This window comes from Passer montanus, unplaced genomic scaffold, assembly GCF_014805655.1.
Source record: "Passer montanus isolate IOZ18808 unplaced genomic scaffold, ASM1480565v1 scaffold149, whole genome shotgun sequence".
NCBI lineage: Eukaryota > Metazoa > Chordata > Aves > Passeriformes > Passeridae > Passer > Passer montanus.
This window is the reverse complement of record NW_024361940.1, coordinates 418,142-430,952: the sequence shown is the minus strand read 5'-3', so window position 1 is coordinate 430,952 and position 12,811 is coordinate 418,142. Positions and strand designations below refer to the sequence as shown.

The 12,811-nt window shown below is 47.6% G+C and overlaps 1 protein-coding gene across 3 annotated transcripts in view; it reads left to right on the top strand.

Annotated features, from left to right (window-relative positions):
* The window catches only part of LOC120498422 (calpain-5-like), a 55,665-nt gene that overhangs the window by 38,223 nt on the left and 4,631 nt on the right, over positions 1-12,811 (top strand). For 2 of the 3 annotated variants that reach the window (XM_039701112.1, XM_039701111.1), the window contains exons 4-11: positions 5,007-5,215; positions 5,614-5,806; positions 6,782-6,975; positions 7,643-7,720; positions 8,275-8,470; positions 9,543-9,665; positions 10,333-10,529; positions 10,973-11,094. In XM_039701112.1, coding sequence (XP_039557046.1) covers positions 5,007-5,215; positions 5,614-5,806; positions 6,782-6,975; positions 7,643-7,720; positions 8,275-8,470; positions 9,543-9,665; positions 10,333-10,529; positions 10,973-11,094 — 1,312 coding nt within the window. Of the gene's footprint in view, position 1; positions 404-5,006; positions 5,216-5,613; positions 5,807-6,781; positions 6,976-7,642; positions 7,721-8,274; positions 8,471-9,542; positions 9,666-10,332; positions 10,530-10,972; positions 11,095-12,811 lie in introns of those variants that run through there. The other variant, XM_039701110.1, reaches the window with a different exon arrangement.

Sequence of the window (12,811 nt, the reverse complement as noted above, 5' to 3'; positions counted from 1 at the left end):
GATGGCAGCCGAGGCAGGGGTGCTTGAGCTGCCCTTCAGCTGCGACGAGCAGCTCACCCGGCGCATGCGGCTGCGATTCCAGAGCCTGCAGCAGAGAAACACGAGGCCCCAGGATGGTGAGAGGCTGCTGCGTCCCAATGAGCACATCTACCGAGTGGATTTCATCCAGCAGCACAAACTGCGCTTCCTCCGCTGGAACGTGCAGCTGGAGAGCCCTGGGAAGGTCACAGTGACTGGCACCTCCCAGCACTGGACTCCTGATCTCACCCACCTGATGAACCGGCAGCTGCTGGAGCCAGTGGGCATCTTCTGGAAGAAGCTGGGGGCCAAGGAGGTGGAGTGCAATGAGGCAGATGCCCAGGAATTTGGGGAGCGGATAGCAGAATTAGCCCAGATCCGCAAGGTGATGTATTTTCTCCTCACTTTCACTGGTGGCCTCGAACCAGCTCAGCTGAAAGGCTCCATTGTTTTTAAAGCCTGATCCCCTCTTGCTCAGCTTTTCTCGCTCCAGCTATGCTTCTTTCAGTTCAGTTCTTTGTTCCATTTTTACATCTGTTTTTTTTCTTTTTAATGAGAGACAGCACTGTGGTAAAGCAGAGAACAAATCAGTGCTTCTGGAGCCCCTCAGCCCTGTGAAATATTCCCCAAATGTGCTGCTCTCTGTCTAAATGATGAGAAGGGTACCATGAGCTTGCTGCTGCATTTGCCTGAAGTATAAGACTGTGTGCTTGTGAATTCATCGGGGATTCACTCAGGGTCTTACTGGCTTGGAAATACGAGGCTGCCCTAAGTCCTCTCACTGCACAACAAAAACCCACTGGAAAAATAAGTAATTGCCATACCAGAAAACAGCAGGGACCCCTGGAGAGAGCCCTGCTTTCCAGTTTCCATCCTAGCCATTGTTTGTGATGGAGCGTCTCTCCTTGCAAGGTGCTGTGTGCTTGCAGGCTCTGGTGACTTGTGCTGCTGCTGTGGCTGCTTGGAGTCTCTGAAGATCAGTCCCATGGAGAATCCACCTTGCTGTGAAGCTGAAGTACATACAGTTGGACTCGCTGTGTTCTGCAGATTGTAAACCCACTGGACTAATGGGGAGGTTGCACCAGCCTTTTCTGACCACTGCTACCATTTCTTGCTGGGGGGATTGTGGAATTTGTTGGTCCAGGATGGGTTGGAGCAGATGTGTGTGGGGGCAGAGCCAGCAGCTCAGAGCAGCCTAGACCAGCAATGAGTCCTCTGCAACAGAGCTAATTTGTGCTTTATTCTGTCCTTAAAGCACCTATGAAAATATTTACTCTGAAGTGTCTATAGAGAGCCATGAGGCTGCAGGGCACTTTGCAAGCCACAGAGCAGAACCTGCTGCTTCTGTCCCTGAAAAGCAGTGTCTCCTGCCCTCTAAAACACAGGGAAGGGTGTCTGGGTGACCAAGGGAGCAGAGGGGAGTGGTACATTTATAAGTATCGGAACAGCAGAGTGTTTTGTTCCCAGTTTGCCCCATGACTGCAAGTAAAATGCTATGTTTCATGTTTCCTTTTCCTCCACCAAAAAGTGGAGAGTACTTCAATGAAGCTTCTGAGACACACAGATAGAAAAGTCCCTTTAAAGAGTCCAACATCTTCTCCAAAACCTCCAGCGATGCAGACCGCATGCCTTCCCCAGCCCAACAATAGTGTGTAAAATGACATGCACAAGTTATGCCAGGCAGAGAGGAGAAAGAAAGCAGACCAGCTATTGGCTGGAGAGATGGTGGGAGCTCAGTCTTGCCCAAAACCAAGGCCCAGTAACCACCAAATCCTACAGCCATGCCATGGCCATTGCCAGACAAGTTGATGTGTTTGTTTAGACCCTAAGAAATGCTGGACTTGGTGAGTAGAGAGAAAAGTGGATGCATCCCTGCTTGGACAAACACACCTCTAGGGTCCTAGCAGACTGTCATAAAAAACCCCTCCTTGTACATCCCAGAGCAGAGCTCCTGAGTACAAACCACTTTAGACCAAATAACAGGAGCCACTAGCAACATCCAAAGGGGTTATTGCATGCCAAGTCTCACAATATGCCATTGCTACGTTGCTAGGGTAGAGTTCTTGCTGCAGATATCCCGCTGGGTGTTGGTGTACCACAGTAAATAAAAAAGTAGCAAATAAAAGTAAGTAGTAAATAAAAGCCTAGACAATGGGTTCCCCTTAAAGACTGAGGCTGTTTGTGTCATCTTCATGCTCTCTTGGGAAGCTGCCCTAATCCTGCATCAATAAAGCACCAAATTTCAACTCAGTATTCTTGAGCCTCTTTAAACTTCCTGTAAAATGTAAGGTGAACATTTGCTTTCTTCTCTCTTGGTGTGAAAGGCTTCATGGAGTATTGAGTAGGTTTTTTGTGGTCAAGAGGGGATTGAAGCTGGGCATAGAAGAGGAAATGATTCTCAGGTGGATCCTTGTTTCCTTCAGAACTGGGGAGGGAGGTGAGGGGACCAGTGTGATCTCTCTCTGCTGCAGGGAAGATGAGCCTCTTTTTACCAGTCACTGAAACTATCCCTACACAGTTTCAACATCCCATAAAGACTTTCAGATACATACCCTGTCCCATCTCCCAGGGGAATTTCATCTCAGTCTGTACCACAGCTCAGCAGATTGGAACAGCTGGGTGCCTCTCTCCTTATTCTGAACTGGCAAGTTCCCAGCAGGAGGCTTGGACAACTTGACATGTACCAATTTCTCCTAATCAGGGAGGTTTTTTCCCAGGGTCACAGGTACATTTTCTCTTAATTAGCCACTCTTAAGAAAATTGAAAAAAGCTCTATATCAGCTTAGGGAGGTCAGCCTGGCATTTCTGAGCTCCCAATGTACCTGTCTCTGAACCCTTTCACTGTAAATTTGTCACACTAAATGGTGTTGCAGGTCCAGATTTTGTGAAAGCCCTCAGGAAAAAGCAGGACAGCTGGGTGAAGGAGGAGAATGTGGTTTCCCCATTGCCCCAGTGCCACAACCAAGCTGAGTGCAGGTCTTGTGGGATCCTGGGATGGGTGGTCCATGGCATACTCTCCAGCAAGAAACACCTATGGAGATCAGACTCCTCTCATTTCCTCCTGGGTCAGTGTAGAGAATGACCAGTCCTTGCTCCTGGAGCCTGCTCTGGATGAAAGCTGACCATTTTTGCTGCCTTCAGTGGTGGAAACTGCTCCCAGAGCTGTCCCCAAGTGGAGAAATGAGGAGGATGGTGGGGACCTGTGTGTCCTGCCACCAGTGACAGCAGGAGCAAGTCTCAGACCCAGCCAGCTGGAAGCTGTCACTACCAGCTCTGGCAGACAAGCTGCCTCTAATCAATGCTGGGATCATCTCTAAGCCCACATTAATAGTGAGTTGATTACCACAATGTCCCTCTATGACAATTCATTAGGATGAGTTCCAGTCAGGAGGGAATCAATGGGCACTGATGGAGGGCTGGCTGACCTCTCCTGGCAGTCTCCAGAGAGGACTCTGGGACACAGTTGTTAGCACTCCTATAAAACACCAAACCCTCCAAATGTGGCTCTTTTTCATGGCTTTGTCTGCTCTGCTTCTATTGATCCAGATGACTCCAGGGTGCCTGTGAGCTTTCAGGGCTGATGGCATCATTAATATTTCAGTATAGGAGCAATAAGAGCCCTGGGCTGGATCATTGCTGGTAGCTAAGGAGTTAGGGGGCTCTTCAGAGGGAATTCTCTCTGTACAATTCCTGCTTTGTGACAGCAGACCAAAAAGAAAAACAGCTCTGTCCACTGGACAAGGGTGCACAGTAAAGGTGGTTAGGTGTGTTTCACAGGTTACTTCTTGAAGAGGCTCTTTCCATGCAATGTAGTTGTGTCCTCTCCTATCCCAACATGCTCAGCTCTCCACTGGAACATAATAACATAACATAATGCATGCTTGCATGGACACCTTGGGGTTTTTATCACTGAGCTCATGATCCTTTGGGAGCAGGTGCGTGGAGTAGCAGGGGTGTGGGCAGTCAGTCACATCACTGCTGCTGTGTAAGTCAGTCCTTGTCAGCCATCAATTACAGTAACCACATGTGGCCTCAAATGCCATGCAGTAAAACCACATTGCCTCCAGCCTCAGCAGAAGCTAAACTGCAGTGTGGTAGTCCTTACTGTGTGCCTCTGTGTCCTGGTTCCAAATAAGATGCAGATTCCCCTACATGTAGCATCTGTGCCTGGCTCTGCCCTTTTCTGTCCCAGCTGTTGGGTGAATTTTCCATCCAAAGCAGAGCTGGTGGTGCCTGCAGCCACAATGGGCTATGGACTTTGGCAGTTCCCCTTTGCTTGTGCCTGCCCTGCTGGCAGTGACACCAAACCTGTGCTTCCTCTGACCCCTCAGCTGCTCTAGGGCTTCTTTCAACTCAGGCCTTCTTTTCCATCTTTCATCAAATCACCTCCCTGTGCTTGCCTGGGTGAGTGTAGTAGTTCTTGACAGGGAAGAATGGAGACCTTGAGGGAATAGGGATCCTGTTTTTCCCACTTTTACTTAACAGAGTAGGCTCGTGCAGAGTATCTGCTGCCTGTTCATTTCCACCAGGTAGATGAATACCACACTTGCTCTTGGGCCAGTTAAGTCACACCAGAATCAAGCAGAAGAATCAAAGAAGGTGCCCTTTGTTAGTGGTACCCTACTGACACTAAAAAAAACCCAAAAACATGGTCATAAAAATAACCATACCTGGTTCAACAAAGAACTCATCTGCTCCAATAGACTATCTGCAGAAGTAGATGGCAGCAGATGTCCAGGGTAGGGTTATAAGAAAGAGGACAAAGGTATTTAACATCACCTTCCAAGGGGCAGTGAAGCCTAAGCTATTCCAGTACATGTTAATCTAGTCTATATTGGCAGAACCAGGTCCAAAATCTGGCCCCAGAAGACTGTAAGCAAGTCCATCCCCCTCATATTCTTCCTTGTCTTTGGTATTGTCTGCATTAGTTCCAGGATGAGAGTCAATCCCAGGAAAAAAAGGAAGTTTGTGTTCCTCTTCTTTTACAGGTCATCCCAGACTGGAAGGAGCAGGAGTGGAGCCCTGAGAAACCCGAGAGCTACGTGGGGATCTTCCACTTCCAGTTCTGGCGTTTTGGTCAGTGGCTGGATGTGGTGATCGATGACCGCCTGCCCACCCTCCACAATCAGCTCATCTACTGCCACTCCAACTCCAGGAATGAGTTCTGGTGTGCCTTGGTGGAGAAAGCTTATGCCAAGTAGGTACCCAGGCAGTTGTAGGATAAAGTGGGACCTGGGAACTCTGTTTTTCCTCTCTGTTCATTCACCAGCTGGTTTGCAGCAGTGGAAACAACATCTTTCCTGTGGAGAAGTAGTACCTGACTCAAACAGGCAAACACTAAGGAAAAAACCCCTTCTCTAGCCCTAATTTACCCTCAAAGCAAAACACCCTTCAATGTTTCTTTAACTAACACCTATTCTAGAGATTTCAAGTTCCTTTTACACTGTTCCTGTGACAGCAAGAGTGCAGCAAGGAATGTGGGTCCTATTTTTTCACCCTAGTTTGCTGTCCTCTCCCACTTGAAGTTCAAAGAATCACCCACGACCCCTTAAAATGTCAGGTCACTGTTGTGCCATCCCTGCCACCCTCTTTCAGGTTGTCAGGCTGTTACGAGGCCCTGGATGGAGGTAACACAGCTGATGCCCTGGTGGATTTCACTGGTGGGGTCTCGGAACCTATCGACCTGACAGAAGGGGACTACATCGCTGATGAAGCCAAGCGAAACCTCCTCTTTGAGCGCGTGCTGAAGGTGCACAACAGGGGAGGCCTCATCAGCTGCTCCATCAAAGTAAGCAACATTACCAGTACGGTCACAGTGCCATGGGAATGGGCGCTTTAGGATGCAGTTGTCTTACACAGTCATAAACTTCTAAATTAGATCAGATAAATTGTGGCCAAGGGTACCGACTTCTGGATTGTGGTTGTGTTCGAGGGTCCCAGGATGAGGGAAGAGATGAGAATCTTGACTCCATGTTTCAGAAGGCTGATTTATTATATTATGATATTATATTATATTAAAATGCTATACTAAAACTATACTACAAAGAATAGAGGAAAAGGATCTATCAGAAAGCTAGAAAGGAATGGAATGGAATGATAACAAAAGCTCGTGACTCTCAGAGAGTCTGACACAGCTGGATCTTTGATTGGTTATTAAGTAGAAACAACTCACATGGACCAATCAAAGATGCACCTGTTGGTAAACAATTCCACAGACCACATTCCACAGCCATCAGATAGTTAATTGTTTACATTTCTTTTCTGAGGCTTCTCAGCTCCTCAGGAGAAAATCCTAGCAAAGGGATTTTCATAAAATATCATGGTGACACTGGATGATGGCAAAAGGAGTGAATCCTGAATATCAAACCTCTTTATTCCTTGTTGTTATGTCCGAGAGCCCAGATTCATCCTAGCACTTTTTAAAGGCTAGGAGGGGATCCACTTCCGAGAAAGGCATTTTGATGTCTGCATCTGGGCATCTTTACAAATGCTGGTTTCCAGACCTCCCAGTATAACCAGTATATGAGCTTTATCAGTTGCCAGTATGGGAGCTCAGAGACCTCGTGAAGCAAATGAAGAAAAGGGGGGATGCAGCACATAAAATGGCATCTGAGACATGCCACCTGGCCTTCTCCCTGACTACTGATGCTCTTCTTTTTGGCTTAAAGAACCCTGCAGGGATATCTGAGTTGCTTTCTTTCCCAGCCCCTGCAGAGGTGGTCATGTCTCCCTGGTCTGAGCACTGTCTGTGTCCCCCTGCCAGGCCACATCAGCAGCTGACATGGAGGCTCGCCTGGCCTGCGGGCTGGTGAAGGGCCACGCATACGCAGTGACGGACGTGCGCAAGGTCCGTCTGGGCCATGGCCTTCTGTCCTTCTTCAAGTCGGAGAAGCTGGACATGATCCGCATGCGCAACCCGTGGGGCGAGCGGGAGTGGAATGGCCCTTGGAGTGACACGTGAGTTGGGATGGACAGCTTGTTTCAGTGGGAAATTCTGCCCTGTGAGGGTGGTGAGGGACTGGCACAGCTCCTCAGAGAAGCTGCGGATGTCCTATCCCCAGAAGTGCTCAAGGAGAAGTTGGATGGGGCTTGGAGAGACCTGATCTAGCAGTACGTTCCCCTACTCATAGCAGGAGGGTTAAAATGAGATCATATTTAAGGTCCTTTCCAACTGAAACCATTCTGTGATTGTATGATTCCATGTTCATTCATACTAGTGAAGGATGTTCATAGGTCACCTTTGTGCTCCGAGTCTTACTCCAACAAAATGAGCACCCAAGAGAATCAGGCTCTGCCACCACTGACTGCTGTGATGACTGGGGATGAGATGAGGAACCACAGGCAAATTTGACTCTGCCAAAGGCAACCAGAGCCTTTGGCAGAGTCAAATTTGTTATCTTCGTGGATAGGGCTGTGATTGTACTGGGCAAATGAAACCCTGCCAGACTGGATTCAACTCCACTGGTCAGGAAGGAAGTTGAAATTCCAAGCCATGCTGCACTTCCCCTGTGTTTGGCAGATGACCTAACCACAGCACCATGGGGACTGCCTTTATACAGGCCTTGTGCCTTGAATTCTTGTGTGTCCCTTACCTCTGAGTAATGATCCTGATCTCTTCCCACAGCTCTGAGGAGTGGCAGAAAGTGAGTAAAAGTGAGAGAGAGAAGATGGGAATGACAGTGGAAGATGATGGAGAGTTCTGGTGAGTCCCTCCTGGGTTTGTCACTACAGGTCATGCCCACAGCATCCTTCCACCCCATGGAGCATATACGTGTTTTCCATGCATACAGCTATCCAGAGAAAACAGGCTTCCAAGCCATATCATCTCTAGTGAAGCTCCCTCCTTGAGCCCATGGATGTTAGCTTTTGATGGCCATGGCCCTGGAATTGCAAAATGCTTTTCCAGGGCACCACTCGGGGCCAAACTGTTTCACCAGGGTACTGAGGACCTGTAATAAATGTGCTGACTTCATACAGGAATATTTCAGTACAACACTTACTCTTGTGTGGTGAAAGGGCCACTGTGCTACTTCTCCCACTCCAAAACACAGGGATCTGTGAACTCAAGAAGTGTTTACTGCAGGCATAGAGAAAGGTATCTCTATCTCTTTTGGAAATATTTGATGAATAACTTTTGTTACTCATCAGCCATCAGAGACAACCCACACTCTCTAACAGGTGATCAAGAAAATCCCTGCAGTGTACCTTTCCAGGGAATGAAGCAGCATAACCCAGTTCTGCCCTTTCCTGACTCAGGATGACCTTTGAAGATTTCTGCAAATACTTCACGGACATCATCAAGTGCCGTCTGATCAACACCTCCTACCTGAGCATCCACAAAACCTGGGAGGAGGCAGTGCTACACGGGGCATGGACCAGAAGCAGTGATCCCTTGAAGAACCGCTCCGGAGGCTGCATCAACCACAAGGACACTTTTCTGCAGAACCCCCAAGTGAGTAATGGGGCAGAGGGCCTTCACGTGTGCTTCCAAGTGTTTAACTCTCCTACAGGGACCTAGAAGGCCAAAATGCTGCCAGACCTCTAATATATTATTTGTGCTTATGGCAATTCTCTGGCACAGCACGCCCAGCATCGAGGCCAACTCTATTAACATTATCCCTCTTTCAAGGAGACTGCATCCAAGTGCTTAGTGTAGAGCATCTTGGCACAAGGAAAAACAAACTGTGCCACAGGGTAGCAGTGTTGGCTGGCTCCAGTCAAACAGGGTCAGGAGTAATTTCCAACAATCTGGACATCTGAATGACCAAATTCCAGTTTTTGTGCCCAAACTTTGACGCTGTTAAATTTACCAGGACAGGTGTAGCCCATAGAGCTATCTTCTATCTTGAAGTTCATCTCCTGGAACAAACTTTTCTTGATAAAAGCAGGCTGAAGGGGACCTTATGGCTCTCTACAGCTACCTGAAACGAGATCATATCCAGATGGAATTTGGTCTCTTCTCCCAGGTAACAAGTGGTAGGACAAGAGAAAACAGCTTCAAGTTGTGCCAGGGGAGGTTTAGATTGAATATTAGGGAAAACTTCTTTCTTAAGGAAGGGTGAAGACATTAGGAGAGGCCGCCCAGAGCAGTGGTGTAGTCACCATTTCTGGAAGCATTCAAAAGGCATGTGGATGTGGCACTTGGTAACGTGGTTTAGCAGTGGACTTGGCAATGCTAGGTTAAGGGTTGGACTGGATGATCTTAGAGGTCTTTTCCAGCATAAATGATTCTACAATTGTCTTGTCCTCTCTGAATTGGGATTCTCATGAAGGCTAGGCCTTTTTGAGTCTTTCATCTAACTAGCAGTCAAAGGATGATCTGGTCCGTTGCAGAAGTTGTCATCAAGAATGTGGGAGAGTTGTTTTCAGCTTCCAGCTCTGTATTAGCCTTTTGAAGCCAGGCTGTCCCTGCATGGAAGTGGATTGGGAAAAGCTGATGTCAGATCTGTTAAATTCACCCCCACCCATGCCCAGGGATCCTGTATTAATAAATATTTCCCTTACCTTCCCTTCTTTGCTTCTAGTATGTGTTTGATGTGAAGAAGGCAGAAGACGAAGTGCTGATCTCCATCCAGCAGAAGCCCAAAAGGACGAGTCGCAAAGAGGGCAAAGGAGAGAACTTGGCCATAGGCTTTGATATCCATAAGGTAGGCTGGGGTTCCTGCACGTTGGCCTGAATGTCACTGTAAATTTGCTGGTTGTGGAGTGGTGCAGCAGTCCTGCATGACCAGATCATTCATTTAAGAATTATCAGGGTGCTTGTGGAGTGCCATCAGCACAGCCTGCCCTCCTCTAGAGAGGAAGAGGGATATCAAAGGGGACAGCATGGGCAACAGGTTGCCCAGAAAAGCTGTGGATGCCCCATCCTTGGAAATGTTTGAGGCCAGCCTGGATGTGGCTTTGAGTAACCTGTTCTAGTGGGAGGTGTCCCTGCCCATGACAGGGGATTGAAACCAGATGATCTTGAAGGTCCCCTCCAATCGGAACCATTCTGTGATTGCATGCAGTTCTTGCTAAAAGCAATGATTAGTCTTTTCTCTCCCAATGTTGAAATCTGTTAGACTAATCCTTATGTATTGTTTGCTGGGTTCACAATGTTAAGCTGGGATGCAAGAGATGAGTCCCTGAATCAAAAGAATTGAGTCAGCCACATCCACACTTGTTTTCCACCCAGCACAGCTGGGATCCTTTTTCCTGGTTCTCCTATCTCCAGGTCTCCTGGCACTGTGGACTCAGTCCTTGCAATCTTTCCTCCCCCATGGTGGATCCCAGTACCTTTTCAGCCTGTGACAATCCACTGTGGTCTCTGCCCAGGTGGAGTTGAATAGGAACTACCGGATGCACACACTGCAGCAGAAAGTGGCCAGCTCCATCTACATCAACTCCCGCAGCGTCTTCCTGAGGACAGACCTGAAGGAAGGCCGCTATGTCATCATCCCCACCACTTTTGACCCTGGTCATGAAGGCGAGTTCCTTCTCAGGATTTTCACAGACGTGCCTTCAGATTGCCGGTAAGGAGCATGAGCAGGGATGGGGAGGAGTTGGCTCTTTGGAGACAGCCCTGAGCTTTTGATTTGTGGTTTATCTGAATGGTCATAGCCTTGCCTGCAGCTGCTCTTTGGCTTTCTGTTAAGGGTGGTCAAGAGACAGGACATCCTTACAGGTATCTCCACAGACATGCAGAGAAGTTCCCACTCTGCTTCTAAACATGATATGAGAGGGCATCCCAAACCCAGATTGAGGAGACTGGAATGGGGAACAGAGTCTGACAGTGGACAGTGCATAGTCACAAAATCACAGAATATTCCGAGTTGGAAGAGACCCACAAGGATCAGTCAAAGATCATTGAGTCCAACACTTAAATGAATGGCCTGTACAGTCCTTCAACATGCCAGAGCAAATTCTTTGGGATAAGACTGGGCGCCTTTCAAAGGCCATGTGTTTTTCTTTGCAGAGAGCTGACACTGGATGAGCCACCACACACCTGCTGGACTGGGATGTGTGGCTACCCACAAGTAGTATCCCAGATCCATGTCCTTGCTGCAGCTGGGCTCAAGAATCAGGACTCCCAAGGAGGTACTGGTCTTTCCCTGCCAGTTGTCTGGCCCCAGAGGACTTGGGAAGGGGTTTATGAAGTGGGATATTGCTGGAATTTATATCCTCAGATTTTTTTTTCAGTGAACGTGCTTGATTCAGACACCAGAGGAGGAGAAAGTCCATGGAGAGCTAAACTCACTTGCAGTGGACATGATCTGGGAGCTATTATATTTAGGCTGTTACATGACACCCTCCCAAAACTTCCCCAGAGCCCTTAGCAGAGGTCCTGTAACAACCCAAGCTTTCCTCCCAGGTATGAGCAGCTGTAAAAGTCAGGAATTGTATTTAAAGGCTTCTTAGTTAGAAGGACAGAAAATGAGCCTGATGTGTGATATTTATCACTGGACCCTGGATAAATGTCTTAACTACAGAGGGTATGCCAAATTTAGCTCACTTTGGGATGGTGTGGATCTAGATCAATTCTGACATCCATCACTTTTCCTGCATGGAAGACCATACCTCCCCGTGCCCTGCAGCCACACAGAGGCTCATGGCAAGAGCCCCATGTTCTGTCTGCCTCTGGACCAGGAAACCCAGTGGTAGCAATGGCTTGTACTAGGAGATTGCTAAGGGATTAAAGGTCTAGAGGCTACGATTAGAGAAGCAAATACCTTTCCACCATGGAAATAGACCAGATCCTAGCCTTTCTCCCCCATTTCCTGAGTCAAGGATATGTGGTAATTGTGGCAAGATTTAGCCAAACACTTTCAAGCTGAATTTAAAATATAAAAATTGAAAAATTAAAAACTCTAAAGAAAACCCAATTAAAATTATACTTTTTTTCACCCAATAATTATTATCAGGGCTGCCTATCACTATAACCCTGAAAGTAATGAGCAGGGTCTTTTCTAAGCAAGGACTAGTCAAGTGTGCTTATTTATCACAGGCCACAAAGGGAGTCCTTATACCCTATCTGGTGTTTGGGGAGGGAATTTAACCCTAGGCAGGTGGGGGGTTTTTGTGTTATTCACAACAGGTCAGTGCACCCATAGCAATGCAGGGAAATCTGTAGCCAAAGGTCTCTGAAGTGCTCACAGAAACAAGGAGGTTTATCTTTCCTTCAGACAGGAAGACGTGTGGATTCTGGAGTCATGAAACATCTTTTCCAGAAAAACCCCTTGGGAGTTGCTTTCTTCCAGCTGTTTTCCAGCTGTTCAGCTCCCACCACCAACAGTGTGTTTGGTGTTTTCCAGTGCAGTGGCTTCTCTCACATGTCACAGGCCAGGCCTTATACACTACTTTGGAAATAGTGATTTGCAGATAGGAATTTGGCTCTGGCTGATGGAATCTGAGTATTTAATGGGACATCCCAAAAGACAAGGTAATTTGGAAAAGCAGCTGTGAAATCCAGCAGCTGTGTCTCACCAGGGGAGTCAGGTCCTTGCAAACAGAAAGTTAGCAAAGAGGTGGTCTGGCAATCAAAACCCCTGGGCCTCAGAAGGGACTTGTTTGTTCCTCCTCATTTCCACATTTCCCTTGGACAAGAAAGCTCATCCAGCTGGTCTGTGTTTCCATCATAGCCTAAAGCTCATGGTAAGAAAATGCATTCTGGTAGTTATTTCCATAGCAATAGCTCTTTCTCTACTGAAATTCCCAAAACAAGCACTTGTTTGGCAAGGTAAAAGTATTCACTAATGAGAGACTGTTTCGTTCTCCTGGAAGCTCAGGTCCCCTCCAGCTGTGGGGTGGTATTATG